Source organism: Diadema antillarum, unplaced genomic scaffold (genome assembly GCF_040938485.1).
Source record: "Diadema antillarum isolate AM-2024a unplaced genomic scaffold, OU_Dant_1.0 seq00000230_RagTag, whole genome shotgun sequence".
Taxonomy (NCBI): domain Eukaryota; kingdom Metazoa; phylum Echinodermata; class Echinoidea; order Diadematoida; family Diadematidae; genus Diadema; species Diadema antillarum.
Window position 1 is genome coordinate 72,176 of NW_027271280.1, and position 16,576 is coordinate 88,751.

Here is a 16,576-nt window from a genome sequence, read left to right on the forward strand (position 1 = left end):
GCTTATAGAGCAATTATACAAGAAATGTGACATGGCCTCCAAGTCGGAACAATGAGGGCGCCATCAGCTGTTGTGTCCTTCATGTAGAATGACCACCCATACACCTCCTTAGCAAGTCTGAGTAAAATCCAGTGAGTAACAATCAAGCATTTTTGCAAATTTTGACATGATCAGGGTGACCTTTGATCTTGTACAAGGTGGAACAGTGAGGGCAGCATTATCAATAGGTATAGGTGTATAGATTTGACTATGATACATTTATTAGTGGAAAATTGAGCAAAGAAAATGGGATTCCATAAATCCCATTTTCTTTGCTCAATTTTCCACCAAATATTCATTTCTGGTCAGTTTTTCTGATTACGTTTGTTATGATACATTTACATACCGAGTTTGAAAAAAATCGGTCAAGAAACAAGGCCAGCATTGCACACACAAGCAGACCTTGTTAAATTTACCTTTTCATGTATAAAGACGGAACAAGCCAAGGCGCCACCACACAAAAAACAAGGAAAAGTAGAAATTACGCGGTGCGTAACATATGTCCCCGCCGGAAGTAGCATTTTGTAACAAAATGTGCAATATAGGTAAAAAATCAAGGTCAAAGGTCAAAGAAGACAAAGGTCAAAATTCTGTGTAGAAGTTTTGAAGCCCTCACCTAGTGCTATCACATAAAGTAAACGGAATCGAAATCGGGTTAGAAATGGCGAAGGAGTAGCATTCTGTAGCAAAATGCACAATATAGGTCAAAAATCAAGGTCAAAGGTCAAAGAAGTCAAAGGTCAAAATTCTGTGTAGAAGTTTTGAAGCCCTCAACTAGTGCCATCATATAAAGCAAACGGAATCGAAATCGGGTTAAAAATGGCGAAGGAGTAGCATTTCGTAGCAAAATGTACAATATAGGTCAAAAATCAAGGTCAAAGGTCAAAGAAGTCAAAGGTCAAAATTCTGTGTAGAAGTTTTGAAGCCCTCACCTAGTGCCATCACATAAAGCAAACAGAATCGAAATCGGGTTAGAAATGGCGAAGGAGTAGCATTTTGTAGCAAAATGTACAATATAGGTCAAAAAATCAAGGTCAAAGGTCAAAGAAGTCAAAGGTCAAAATTCTGTGTAGAAGTTTTGAAGCCCTCACCTAGTGCCATCACATAAAGCAAATGGAATCGAAATCGGGTTAGAAATGGCGAAGGAGTAGCATTTTGTAGCAAAATGTACAATACAGGTCAAAAATCAAGGTCAAAGGTCAAAGAAGTCAAAGGTCAAAATTCTGTGTAGAAGTTTTGAAGCCCTCACCTAGTGCCATCACATAAAGCAAACGGAATCGAAATCGGGTTAGAAATGGCGAAGGAGTAGCATTTTGTAGCAAAATGTACAATATAGGTCAAAGGTCAAGGTCAAAGGTCACGACTGAAATTCTGTGTAGAAGTTTCAAAGCTCCCATGTAGTGCTATCATATAAAGCAAACAGAATCAAAATTGGCTCATAAATGACAGAGAAGTAGCAAATTGAAGATTTTGATCACACACGGACGCACACACGGACACACGGACGGACGGACACACGGACGGACGGACGGACACACGGACACACACACGTACGGAGCCCGTTTCATAGTCCCCTGCTCGAACTCGTTCGGCGGGGACAAAAATAGCCATTTTCTTTCACTATAATGCATCTTTTTGCCAAATTTAAAGAAAATCTGATTAGAAATGTGGCTGATAGAGCGCAAACAAGAAATGTGACATGGCATCCAAGTCGGAACACTGAGGGCACCGTCACCACAAACTGCTGTGTTCTTCATGTAGAATGACCACCCATACACAGAACAAGCGAGGGCGACATCCCCCAAAACAATAGGCATCTTTGTTTTACCATTTACACCTTCATGCCAAATTTGAAGATGATCTAAGAAGAACTGCAGCCAGTAGAGCACTCACAAGAAAATCTCTGCGGCGGACACAGACGAGGCGGTGCAACGAGGCCAAATCCATAGTATCCTCCGAACTCTGTTCGGGGGATACAATAAAGTGTTGAATGATCATCAGCAACTCTCATGATGTTTGTTTATGGGATATTGCATAAGTATTCCTCAATTACTTATCTACATATACATGTAGCCTCAAAAACTGATACACACTCTGAGGGAGATATACTGGCTTATCCTAGTAGTATGTCTTCATACACATGGTGATAATACCAGAGAGCAAGTTATACAACGCAATGTAATTATCACTCATGCGATGTTATCTACTCAAGATGTGAAAACATCACAGGTGAAGGGTGAGTATTTCTTATCATACTTCTTGTCATGATCAGTAGTAATGACAATAATGGTATTAAAGAGCATAATAATGAAAATAATAACAATACTGATAGTGATAATAATAATGAGAATCATAATGACATGTAAAATGATTCTAAAGACAGTACAGGTACACTGCCAAGAATACTAAACAGTACAGGATGAGCTGTTACCATGACATCATAATTTCTGCTATTTCTAAAAGCCCCATCTTGTATGACTCATATTACGCCACTTCTTTCAAATTTCTTCTGAACTCCTTTCAAACTGGAGAAGAATCTGCAATCTGTTAAGGTTCTCTTCTTGATGTCGGGACCACAGTTCATTGATGCCATGGAAAAACACTTATTGCTACTCTTGCAAATTTGTCCTGTACGACTTTGCATCAAGTTCAACAAGTGCCCTAAGATTTGAGGTTGAATCTGGTAGGCATTTTCCTGATTTTTTTTTCGACCATAATGCACTGTTACCACAGCAATGCACTTCTGCTACTCTTAATAAATTGTCCTGCACAAATTTTCGTCATGGCCATCATTTGTGCAACATTTCTTCTTAATCATATAAAATGCCATGCAACGTCACGTCTGCATAAAATAGCAATTTGTGAGTAGGATGGACCTAAATATATATATATATATATATATATATATATATATATAGTGTTTATCATTGTAAGTTCATGAACCTTTGACCTTCTTGGACCTCACATGTATTCAAACCTGACCAGCAATGTCAGGTTATGTACCTGCGGTATGAGTTTGATGGTCATAGCTCAAAGTTGTGGAAACTTTTACAAATATGGAAAAGCGATGCCTATGTCTTGTTGCCGCTACACAAGCAAGAAAAAACAAGAAATGTCGCTATGGCGACTGATGCCTCCACCATAATGCATAATTCTCCCAATAGGAGTATAGTACAATGTCTTCACAATGTGTGATGACAGTTTCACATAACTGGCAAAATGTTGAAATGACAGGTTTGTCAGAAATATCTTGAATGTTCACTTTCCTTGAACTGGGTTTGCTATAATTGTCCAAGAGTGCAGGAACACATATTTGGGGAATTGAGGATTTTTACTTGACTTCTGACCGACCCTTTTATAAGTTTGTGCATTGAGTAATTCTCAAGGTATGAAGAAAGAGTGTAACAGTACAAAATAGATTTTTTTTTTGTTGCATTTAAACCGGGCCTTTGACCCTTAACCTTTGATCTTTGACCTTCTGGCTGGAAATTTCCCAGAGAATCTCCATTAGGAAATACATGTATACATCAAGTTTTGAAACTAATAATGCAAGAATTGCATATACTAGTATATGAGGGAAATAGTACAATTTTGAGGAGTTGACCTTGACCTTTGACCCCCTGACTATTGACCAATGACCCCTAAGTTCCCTAGATAATCCCTGCCAGTCAGTACATGCGTATGTACCAAGTTCCATGAAAATACATTGAACCATTTGTGAGAAAAGTGAAATTGTAACATTTTCACCTCACCTTTGACCTTTTGACTTTTGACCTTATGACATGAAACTCTCTCTGGAGAATCTTTACGCAGTAGTACATGTCTACACTAAGTTTCAAGAAAATACCTTTGGGCATTGCATAGATATGGGGGAAATAGCAACATTTTTAGCATTTGACCTTGACCTTTTGACCTTTGACCTCTTGCCAATTTCACTAAAATCTACTCAACTAATGGCCCAATCATACATCATCCTTGGACCAAGTTTGGTGAAAGCTGCTTCATCCAGTTTTGAGTTATCATGTAAACAGATAAATTTTAGGATTTGACCTTGATCTTTGACCTGTGACCTCTATCCGATTTCACTCAAAAACTAATCAAGTAATTGTCCCATCATACATCATACTCGGACAAAGTTTGGTGAAATTTGCTTAATCCAGTCTTTAGTTATCGCGTAAACAAATACAATTTCATGATCTGAGCTTGACCTTTGACCTTTGGCCTGAGCCGATTTCACCCAAAATCTCATCAAGTAATTGCCCTATCATATTCTATACTTGGACCAAGTTTGGTAAAATTCCAGTCAAAATTACTCAAGTTATCGCATAAACGGATGCGGATGGACGTACGGACAACCCAAAAACATAATGCCTCCGGCACCTCTTCGTGGCGGAGGCATAAAAAATGGGAGAATTTCAATCTGGAAGGCCTTTCCTTGATTTGAGGAGCGATAATGCACTGTTACAAAGGTAACACACTTTCTGGCACTCTTAGAAAAAAAATGGCAAATGCCATTTGTACCACATTTATTTTGAACCACAAATAAAATGGAGAAGTTCCATCCATAAGGTTTAGTATTCCTGGGTACGTAAGAGGTTTCTCATTATCTCACTTAGGAATGTTCAAAACATGAATCCCCACCTCAACCAGTACTGTAGAGTCCCTTTAAGAGTACACAAAAATGGAAAAGTGATGCCTATGCTTTGTTGCCGCTACGCAAGCAAGAAAAAAAACAAGGCAAGTGCCAAATTGTGTCTCGCCCATTCGCGTACAAGAAATTAATATTTTTCTAACTCCCAGAAGTTCATTGACCCGCCTATGACCTTTGACCTTGTGGTGACCTTCAACTCCCCAAGGGACATTTACCATCCAAGTTTGGTCACAAACGGACAAAGGGATCAAAAGTTATGAGCCACAATCGAAACGCACCCTAAAAATTTAACATTGGGCCCTAAAAGTTTGTTGACCCCTTTCTGTGACCTTTGACCTTGTGATGACCTTCACCTTCCCAAGGGACATCTACCATCCAAGTTTGGTCACAAACGGACAAAGGAATCAAAAGTTATGAGCCACAATCAAAACGCGCCCTAAAAACTTAACATTGGGCCCTAAAAGTTTGTTGACCCCTGTCTGTGACCTTTGACCTTATGATGACCTTCACCTCCCCAAGGGACATCTACCATCCAAGTTTGGTCACAAACGGACTTGGGGATCAAAAGTTACGAGCCACAATCGAAACGCGCCCTAAAAATGCATTGGGCCCTAAAGGTTCATTGACCCCTGTCTGTGACCTTTGACCTTGTGATGACCTTCACATCCCCAAGGGACATCTACCATCCAAGTTTGGTCACAAATGGACAAAGGGATCAAAAGTTATGAGCCATAAACGCGCCATAAAAACTTAACATTGGGCCCTAAAAGTTTGTTGGCCCCTGTCTGTGACCTTTGACCTTGTGGTAACCTTCAACTTCCCAAGGGACATCTACCGTCTAAGTTTGGTCACAAACAGACAGACACATCAAAAGTTACGAGCCATAAACGAAACGCGCCCTAAAAACTTAACATTGGGCCCTAAAGTTCATTGACCTCTGCCTGTGACCTTTGACCTTAAGGTGCCCTTGATGTTTGGTAAAATGTGTAACTTTGTATAACCACTCTTCCCTCCAAGTTTGATTGAAATTGAAATCATCAGTAGAGAGTTTATATTCAAGTTTTTGTAGCGTTACGGACAGACGACGGACGGACGGACAGACGACGGACGGACGACGGACGGACAGACCCCGCAGGCGATCCCTCAGTCTCCCCACACCTCCCGTGGGCTCGACAAATATGGGAGAATTTCAATCTGAAAGGCCTTTCCTTGATTTGAGGAGCGATAATGCACTGTTTCCATGGTAACACACTCTCTGTCATTTTAAGAAAAAAAAGGCAAATGCCATTTGTACCACATTTATTTTGAACCACAAATAAAATGGAGAAGTTCCATCCACAAGGCCAAGGCTTACTATTCCTGAGTACGGGGCCATGATGCACTGTTACCATGGCAATGTCATTTCTGCCACTCTTGCAAATTTGTACTGCACAAATTTGCCTCAAATTCAACACGTGTACCAAATTTGATATAATGCTGCTCAAAAACTGGAGAAATTACATCTGCAAGATTGATTTTTCCTCAATTTAGGAGGCCATAATGCACTGTTTCCATGGCAATGCACTTTTGCTACTAAATATTTGAGCTGCATAACTTGATATCACAATCATCATAGGTGCCACATTTCTTGTTACATAAAAACTGAAGAGGAATTTCAATTTACAAGATTTTTGCCTGATGTGGGACACAAAATGTATTGTTATCATGGCAATGCACTTTCTGGTACTCTAAAAAAAAAAAAAAATGTGTCTTGCATGATTGTACAACAAGCTTGTGTGTCAACTTCCTTGTGAATCGTTTAAGAACTGGAGAAGTAGTTCAATCCGTGTGCCTTTTACCCAATTCTGTGAAACATTCGTCCGCTACTCTGGAAAATGTATCTTGCACATTTTACATTGAGCTAGACATCATACATGTTGAAAAGGATTTTTTTATAAATTCATTCCCCCTCTTATCTGACTTTGACACCATAAATGGTGTTACCATGGCAGTGCGCTTTCCTCCACTCTGGAAAAGAGTGTCTTCCATAAATTAGCTTTAAACTCATCAGATGCGCCAGATTTTGTTTGACTCACTTGAAAAAATTGGATTAGTTTGATCCACAAAATTTTGTATGACCCACAGAATTTTATATGGTTTGTACAGAATGCTGTTATCATGACATTGCATTTCTTGACACTCACAAAAAATGGTGTTTTGCACAATTACACATTACACTGATAACATGTTGAATTTCATTCAGTTGTTTTAAGAACAAGAGAAAAGTTTAATCCATAGCATTGGGTATGATTTTTATGAAAATTTTAGGTTCCATGGCAATGATTACTTGATACTGAAGACAAAGGTGTTTTTGACATCTACCTATAAGAGTGGTCACATTTGCAAAGGTTTAGCTTACTTATTGCTCAAGAACTGAGGCAGTACTTAATCTGAATGATTCTCGACATTTTGCAATGAACAGACCAACAAATTAACCCACTGTTTGGTGAACCTGAGCTCAGAGTAATTCCTAGATTCCAAGGTACTCCTTTAAACACTACATGTAGGCGAGTTATGAAAATGATTGGTTTTTTTAACTTACAATAGAAAGAACAAAAAAGATACTTACCCGGACAAAGAAAGGACGATTGAAATTGAAGCCATGTCCTCAACTCTGGAATAAGAGAGAAGACTGTGGTATTAGTATATACAGACATTTAGCGAAATGTATCTGATTTGGGATTCTCCAGAGAAAAGCAGGCATATGGATTAGAATCACCATGCACATGCTATAAAAATGTTATTACTATTCGTATCTTATGCCCTTAAATCCATATCCAATTGAATAGGATACAAATGGGAAAAAATTTTCATGTGGGTTTTGAAATATCTGCAGTCTCTCTATGCCATGCCACTGTGATTCCATGGTTGCAAGAATAGAGATAGGAAAATAGTCCCTTTGGTGCTTTGCTCCTAAAGTCTTCATATTTATTTCATTATGCTTACAGTTGGTTGACCCCCCCCCCCCCCCAAAAAAAAAAAAAGTGTACAGAAAACTCATTGCTATTGGTCTCATCACAGCATGTTATTTTCCTTTGAGCAACAAGATTCAAATGTTTGCTATCTTATGAACAAACAGAATGAATTATGAGGGTCCATATTTTCACCATTATATAATAACCAGCATATCAAAAACATGCTAACCACACTGTGTACTAGGTATTTTGCTGCTTTTCTTCACGAACTGGGACTTGTACAACTGCAAGAATAATTACCTCCACCAAGGGAGGAGGTTATGTTTTCATCAGTGTTGGTTTGTTGGTTTGTTTGTCCATGTGCAAAATAACTCAATGATGTTAGTTCAGTGTGCTTGATCACTATTTGGGAATAAATGTGCAGGGTCCATGTAAATGCACACGAGATATGCTGTATACTGACATCTTCCCAACATTAAATAGCACTTGTTTCGGTTATTCTAGCTAGGGAAAATACCGTGACATAAAGTGAAACATGAATTTTGGAAAAAGGAAAACAAATGGCATACTGAATGCCTGAGAGGCATGGAACGTTTCAAACCCTTACTTGGACAGGAACTGCGGCATAGTGATGACCCACTTCTGAATGCCCTGGAGCCATATAGTTTGCTGCATCTGATTTTGCCACGTACATAACGGACAGTGTAACACTTCTTACTCTTGATGTGCTTGGAAGAAGTACATTTATTGCCAGGGGAACATGACATTGCCAGCTGTCTATCATGTCCTGGTTCAGGTGATGCTTGTTCATTCTTGTTAACAGTGGCTTCATTGTCATCCAAATTGTGGTGCTCATCATACGTGTAGGTAAACATATTTAAGTTCTTCACTTTGAGTGGAGTTTTTTTCAGGATAACTTTTGGGACAAGTCTCAGTTTGGCTTCCATTTCAGCATCTATCTCTCCAGCAGCTGTTCTCTGAGTTGTCTTCTTTGGCTTTTCCTCAATCTTTTGCTTACATTCAAGTGTGGCAGTATCCCTACAGCTTACATCAGTGGCATTTGCAGGAAGGCACTCTACAACTTCCTCAGAATCATTTGGCTCTCCTGTCACTACATGGTTTTCAGCAGCAGCAGAAAACTGTGTGTGGGTACATTGTGTGATGTCATTGGTATTGTTTTCATGGCCAGTTGTTTTGGATGGTGAGATGCTGGGCCGCTGGCATCTAATACTGTGCTTGGCTGGGTGAGAAAGATGCATGTCAAGTCGGCTTACAGCACTGTCAGCAATGGAAAGGGTGTCAGATGAGTTGTTACCATCCTCCTGATTCTCTGCTACTTGGCTGTGATAACTGGAAGACTGTCCAACACCAAGTCTTGCTGTCAATGCATTAGATTTAGTGACAAACTGTCCCTGACATATTGGGTTAAACTGGCTCTTAACAAAATCACGCTCTTGGACTTTGTTATAAAGACTGTTTTTCACTCTCTCTCTTGAATTGATGGGCAAAAATGGATGTGTCTCTTGATTCATGCATGAGTGTTTGGTGTGTTTCACAGCATCTTTTGTGGAATCATGTTGACTCTTCCGTTTTCTTCCTTGTAAGACTTGCTCCTTTTCTGATGAATCACAAACATTAACATAGCCATGCACCAGCTGAAGAGGTCGGCATCTTGTCAACGGACGAGGTGGTACCTTAAAATTACGGGACTCTGAGTTTTCTTGCACTGGCTGCGTTTGCTTGGGGAGGGACCTGTCTCTGGTATCACATGTCACCACCTTCACCTTCTTTGGGCAATGTCTTACATTAGTCTTGAATGTAGCAGCATTAGACATTGAAGGTTCTTCTCTTCCTGACGTACTGTCTGAAGCTGTCACTGATGAATCTATGAGAAATGCATAAGAAAATCACTTGCAATCCATGTTGCGTATTATATGACACTCTTTCCTCAAACGAACTCACTTGCATATCTTTGAAGGCCTGGCAAGACATACCTATTAAATCATTAACATTTGAATCAGATGTCTCATTCTCTCTCTCATGAAAATCAAATCATGAATAGCAATGAAAATCATATCACAAATTGCATTTATCCATCAATGAGCCAGTCTGAGCAATTATCATGTCATAAGCATTTTCAAGAATGATTCATAATATGTAAATTTTCCATCACAACACACTGTCAAGTGGTATGAGAAACATATTACTCAAACACAGGAGAATCACAAGTTTTACATGATTGCACTTACAGTAATTGACTGTCACTGATATAGATCGTCGAACAGAAAAGCCTGAGGTGTCCATTAATTACAACAAGCACAAGGGTCAGTGTTATGGCTCAAATACCTGATTTGTTTGCTGCTCCATCACTTCTGTTGATCTCCACCCCAGATGTTATTCCCATCAAACTCTTAATCTTCTGCTCCAGGACTTTCATCCTTTCTTGCAGCAAGGACAGACTTTGGTTGCCCTGATTATCAGTCTCATCAGGCTCTAAACATACCTGAAAGTATAGAGCCATGTAACATACCTGCGTAACACATCTGTGCCATCAGGGAAATGAAAGTAGCATATTTCCATTATAGGTGAACTATTCTATCATGATAATTTTCCTGATAAATATAGCCCCTTGACGAATGCAAATTGCAAAATTTGTCAAGTATTCAACAGATCCTTCAAAATCTGTTTATAAAGAGAGAAGAATTGCCTGAAATATAACTTTGAAAAGGGGAAGATGATAGATTTGCCACAAGTTTATACACCAGTGTCAATCTATCATTGCATATTTACAAAGACAGTTACAATCCTCATCTGCCCTTGATACTGTCTGAAACCTAGACACAGATAAACTGGTACAGTGTGTTTGATGACCAACTTTCAAAGCTCTAGGTTCCTTTGTCTGCATAACAGCATCCTCTGCATTGGCTTCCACATGCAGCTTTTGATCAGATCCATCACTGCTTTCTGGGTTTTCTACAGGTATCTGCAGGCTTGCATTTTCATCCTCTAGTCTTCTTCTCATTCGTCTTTCCTGAAGAATAAAAGAAGGGGGGAGGCATTTCTGTGAAATTTTGTATATAAATTTGTTTTCACCATGCCTGAGATGGTATACTGTATAACAATCTACAAATGATTAATCAAAATGAGCAGTTCAGGCTGTTATGCAAGATGACATTTATTGCTTTCGATACTCTACAGTACTTTAATTCCTAAATGCATAACATAAGCCTCATAATTCATATAGTATTCATATATTCTTAACATAATGTTTGTCCCTGTAAGAGATACAAATGTACATGGAGAAAACCTTTCCGTGGAGTTTGGAAATATTGCTAATATGTGTAAGTCATTGATTGATTGAATCTAATTTTCATCAGTTTTTACCTGCAAGAGTTCTTCCTGAAGACTGGCTATTTTCTCCTCAAGTATGCTCTTTTCCGTTTGTCTCACAGGTTTGACACCTTCTTCGCTGCACTCCTCATCTTTGTCCAACCTCCCATCATTTGTTTCACTCAAAGTCTTTTCCAACTCCAAGGCATTAACTTGAATAAGTGTATGTGAGAATTAATGCATGAACAGAATTGGCGAAGAGAGAAGCTCATATCAAGTGTGTTATACTTCAGTTCAGGCCCTACATATCACTGTCCATTTATGTGCAAATAATGATAACTGGGCTGTATGCTGCAAAGCATAATTTATTATTTTGGTTAGAATAAAAAACAACAACATGCAGTATATTATTTATTGAATATTTTATATATATTATAATCAAACCTGTCTATAATGACCTCTGAAAAATCCCCCGAGAGAAAATCCCTGTTAAAGATCCTGTATAGCGGCCACCTGTCAAACGCGGCCAGTGGCCACGAATTTTGTTTCCCGCAGAAGATTTTAACCTTTCTATAGCTGCCACGTCCCTAGTCGTTATTCCCAACTGAAAAATATATTTTTATTACATATTTACGGAAATTTTTTTGTGTATTTTTTTAAACTGCATATTTTTTGATTTTCTTTTTGGAAAAATACTCTAAAAATAGCATATTTTATTCATATTTTTCAAAAAATACTCTGAAAATAAAAATAACATATTTAGGGGGTATTTTTGTCATATTTGAAATACAATTCATATTTTTTCAGTATTTTTTTCAGCTTAATCATTAACAAATTTATAAACAAAGCATTAAAACATGCTTTAAAATTAAAGATGTGGTGAAATTGTGGTAAGTGAATTCAGTTGGTACAAATTGAAGTCAGTTGACATTTCAACTAGCAAACTATTATGTAGACCAGGTATGTACATGTATGTGCTCTTGTGTGTGTGCATGTGTGTCAGTTTGTGTGTAAACAGTTTGGTGACACTTGAAAGCTATATTGTACCTGACTGTGCTTGCTTACCAGTTCATTCCAGATTAAAACCCATTTACCATAATACCAGTTGATTCCAGTTGGTTTCTACTGGTTTCTACTGGTCATGCATATTCGTAAAGCTATTCAAATTCTCTTGGAATGGAAATAGAACAAGGAAAAGTAGAAATTACGCGGAGCGTAATACATGTCCCCGCCGGAAGTAGCATTTAGTAGCAAAATGTACAATATACAGCGTAGGTAAAAAATCAAGGTCAAAGGTCAAAGAAGTCAAAGGTCAAAATTCTGTGTAGAAGTTTTGAAGCCCTCACCTAGTGCCATCACATAAAGCAAACAGAATCGAAATCGGGTTAGAAATGGCGAAGGAGTAGCATTTTGTAGCCAATGTACAATATAGGTCAAAAATCAAGGTCAGAGGTCAAAGAAGTCAAAGGTCAAAATTCTGTGTAGAAGTTTTAAAGCCCTCACGTAGTGCCATCACATAAAGCAAATGGAAGTGAAATTGGGTTAGAAATGGCGAAGGAGTAGCATTTTGTAGGAAAATGTACAATACAGGTCAAAAATCAAGGTCAAAGGTCAAAGAAGTCAAAGGTCAAAATTCTGTGTAGAAGTTTTGAAGCCCTCACCTAGTGCCATCACATAAAGCAAACGGAATCGAAATCGGGTTAGAAATGGCGAAGGAGTAGCATTTTGTAGCAAAATGTACAATATAGGTCAAAAATCAAGGTCAAAGGTCAAAGAAGTCAAAGGTCAAAATTCTATGTAGAAGTTTTGAAGCCCTCACCTAGTGTCATCACATAAAGCAAACGGAATCGAAATCGGGTTAGAAATGGCGAAGGAGTAGCATTTTGTAGCCAATGTATAGGTCAAAAATCAAGGTCAAAGGTCAAAGAAGTCAAAGGTCAAAATTCTGTGTAAAAGTTTTGAAGCCCTCACCTAGTGCCATCACACAAAGCAAACGGAATCGAAATCGGGTTAGAAACGGCGAAGGAGTAGCATTTTGAAGCAAAATGTACAATATAGGTCAAAGGTCAAGGTCACAACTGAAATTCTGTGTACAAGTTTCAAAGCTCCCATGTAGTGCTATCATATAAAGCAAACAGAATCAAAATTGGCTCATAAATGACAGAGAAGTAGCAAATTGAACATTTTGATCACACACGGACGCACAGACGGACGGAAGGACGGACACACGGACACACGGACACACGGACACACACACGTACGGAGCCCGTTTCATAGTCCCCTGCTCGAACTCGGTCGGCGGGGACAAAAAATGGTTCAAATTGCTTTTACGATTACAATAAGCTTTGAACTATGTTAAAAAGTTTACTCAATATTATTGTTGTGTTATTCATAATTTCAACTTGTGTTATGAGGAGGCATTTACATTTTTCAATATCAAAAGTGTACTTACTTGGTAACCACGTCTTCAAGCATTATAACTAAATGGCCCTATATAAATGAGTGTGATGTGTCTAGTACCAACTAGGTATACGATGTAGATACATCTGTAGGTTTATATAGGCTCTAAGACTAGCTGTAAGATTATGATTGTGAAAGGTTAATTTGGATATTGATAATGCCTTCACATATACCGTGTACATTCTATATGTGTTCTGGGATATGCTCAAACATCAACATAACTCAAGAAAATATTATTTATTCTGTCCACACTCAAACATGTAAAACAAAAATATTTGAAAAATATATTTTTGCAGTATTTTTGTAGCCCCAAATCATAAAGGCATACAAAAAAAATAGCTAGAAAACATTTAAAGTATTTATTTTTTTTTTTTGCTGTAGCAGCATGACGTGACAAAAAATATTCAAAAAATACATTTTTGACATACAATATTCGGTGTTCCAAAAATGTGTTTCCAAAAATATATTTTTGAGGTATTTTTCTCACATTTTAAGTATATTTTTTTAATACAAAAATATCGTAGAAATATACTTTTGGGGTGATTTTTGAAATATTTTAACAATATCTTTGTGATATTTTTTTTTTTCAAGCAGGGACAGACCCAACAGAGCCATAGCCAAGCCTATAATTCAGCATGTTTTTCTGCTTTGTAGCCATGCCAGTCATTCATGGGCAACATTCAGTGATTGTCACCACTGCATTCATTACTCATTCAGTCATGCACTAGTGTTAAGCTTTCTTCATGACTTTACACACATATGCTACTGTGCAACCAGTGATAAACACCGGTATTGTCCAATGCATGAAACACAAATGTGCATATTTTATACACATACATGTACATGTAAGTACTTAGAGATGTATACAACAATGATACATGTACATGTAGGCTTGTATGCACACAAAGTTGGATAACGTGTCTACAATGTATATAGTGACCACTCTTTTTGTTTCCCTTGCATGCCGTCAATCCCTCGTTTGAGGCAAGACCCCACTTTAACGACGCTGATGGGGTGCTATACCCCCCCCTTAACGATTCTTCGTTTGAGAGTTAGGAGTCGAAGTATTTGTCCATTGCAAATTAACTTTCTGCTTAGGCGTGACAAGCCTGGAGGCCAAGCCAGGGTTTAATGACTACAGCAGCTGTCGTATTACGTAAGAGCATGATAAGGATATCTGCCTGTGGCAGACCATTCAAAGTGAACTCAATTTTCTCTATCCTTTCTAAAGTTTTCAATTTTATATTCTATTGAGAAATTCTATGGTCATCCATTTTACATTTCGAACGAAAAAAATTGACCCGTAAATAACGAAAATAGAGGAATAAGAAGGAAAGCATTGCCAGTTTGCCGGTGCTGACAACGTGTAATGCACACGTACACGCACGTACACACACACGCACCATGGAGCTACATAGCCCATGCCAAAACCAAAACAATCTCCTCCTCTCGCGGTGCCCCCCCGGCGCTGTGGCGATGACTGATGCTTAGATTAGGCCAGGGTCAAGAAACAGGTGTTTTATATCGTTGGTTTTTAAGTCATTGATTGCCAAGATATACACTGGCATTATTTACGGGGGTGTAGCCTCTTCAAACGAGAGATTTGCGTCCTGTGGGTGGCCGTTATCAGACAGGTTTGACTGTACATAATATATATAATATACAAAACATAAATCTGAAGCAAATTAACATGAATGTTTTCATTGTATCAATGTTTTGCTTTTCTACCTAAAACATGTCCTTTTAGGTTGTATGGGTCAGCATTCATCTCACAATCAAAAGAAAAAGGTGTCTATTCAAGGCTTACCATCATTTACACAAGAGTGTAGAACCAAGGTTGCAGTCTTAATGCACTCTTCTTCCTGACTGGTCATCATAGTATTAAGCAGAAGTCTCAAGCCCTTGTTTTCCACTACTTGCCTCTGGCTTTCCTCTGCAAGTTGATAATATTTAATGGCTTCAGCACATTAACAATTACCACTACAATCGAACACAGTATGTACTAGGGGCTGATTTCACTGAGGACGTGAATGATTTGCCAAGGATGCGAATTTTGCAAAATAAAAATGGCAATATTTTCTGGTGGTTTTTTTTTCAGCTTTAATCACAAATATCTCAAATTAACAAGAATGGAGTTTAACTCATTTTGCAATAAAAACTTTTCAAACCCCCAAGATGTTGGCAATCTTCTGCAAAAATTTGCATCCTTCAAAAATTATTTGCGTGTTCTGTGATATATCGGCCCTTTTATTACAAAATGTTGCCATAATGCAGTGTGGTTGTATATTGTTACAAATTACCTCTCTCTACCATGGGAGAACTACATATGACATGCACTGATGGTTAGATTCCCATGTAAGGTTTGTCAACACATGTTGATTTAAAACTAATACTGCACTAGAAGTTGAATCATCAAAAAAAGAAAAAAAAAAACAAGAACAGCTATTTGACGTTGACTGCCGTGCAGTCAACAGATCGAAACTTCTCAACTTCTCATGAATCACCCAAATCAACTGTCAATCTGTACTTATCTTTTGCTCCCATCAATATATCACAGTCAGGTATTTCAACATGATGTCGCAGCGTAAAATGCCAATTTCAGGTAAAGCTTGATTGAACAGCACCTCACACAGCATTTCTGGGCCAGGAATCAAGAAAGCTATTGAGCTGTGGGAAGCTTATAGACAGACAGAAGAACCCCAAGCCATAATGCCTTCGGTGCATACACTGTACCTCTGGGCGCTCAAGCATTAAACACCAAGGTGGTACACTACTTGAAATTTGAGCACATTGCAAGCTCTGAATGTTAGAATAATGCAGAAATTGTACGTACGCAGAGGGCATATCGCGAGCGCATAGCGCACACAATATTTTGCAACTTATTTCCAGTTGTGCTGCTTACGTTTGATATTATGTGTTATGTTTTGCACACACATTTTTGTAGTATCAATGGCAGTTTGATGTTCTCAAGTTTTGCACATACTACACTTTTCACATTTGACTACACTTTATTTTGAGAATGTTGCCTTTTCTTGAGAATGGTGCATAGCATGTTACTGGCCTTTGAGGATGTTGCACAAGAATTTGAGCATGTTCCCTTGACAGCATGCTCAAACTCCCTGTGGACCACCCTGTAGAACAT

At 38.3% G+C, this 16,576-nt stretch overlaps 1 protein-coding gene across 1 annotated transcript in view; it reads right to left on the reverse strand.

Annotated features, from left to right (window-relative positions):
• The window catches only part of LOC139729256 (uncharacterized), a 44,295-nt gene that overhangs the window by 929 nt on the left and 26,790 nt on the right, over positions 1 to 16,576 (reverse strand). Inside the window, exons 9-13 of the mRNA XM_071640186.1 lie at positions 15,242 to 15,367; positions 11,029 to 11,186; positions 10,520 to 10,675; positions 9,991 to 10,147; positions 8,252 to 9,529 (exon numbers count right to left, since the gene is read on the reverse strand). Coding sequence (XP_071496287.1) covers positions 8,252 to 9,529; positions 9,991 to 10,147; positions 10,520 to 10,675; positions 11,029 to 11,186; positions 15,242 to 15,367 — 1,875 coding nt within the window. The remainder of the gene's footprint in view (positions 1 to 8,251; positions 9,530 to 9,990; positions 10,148 to 10,519; positions 10,676 to 11,028; positions 11,187 to 15,241; positions 15,368 to 16,576) is intronic.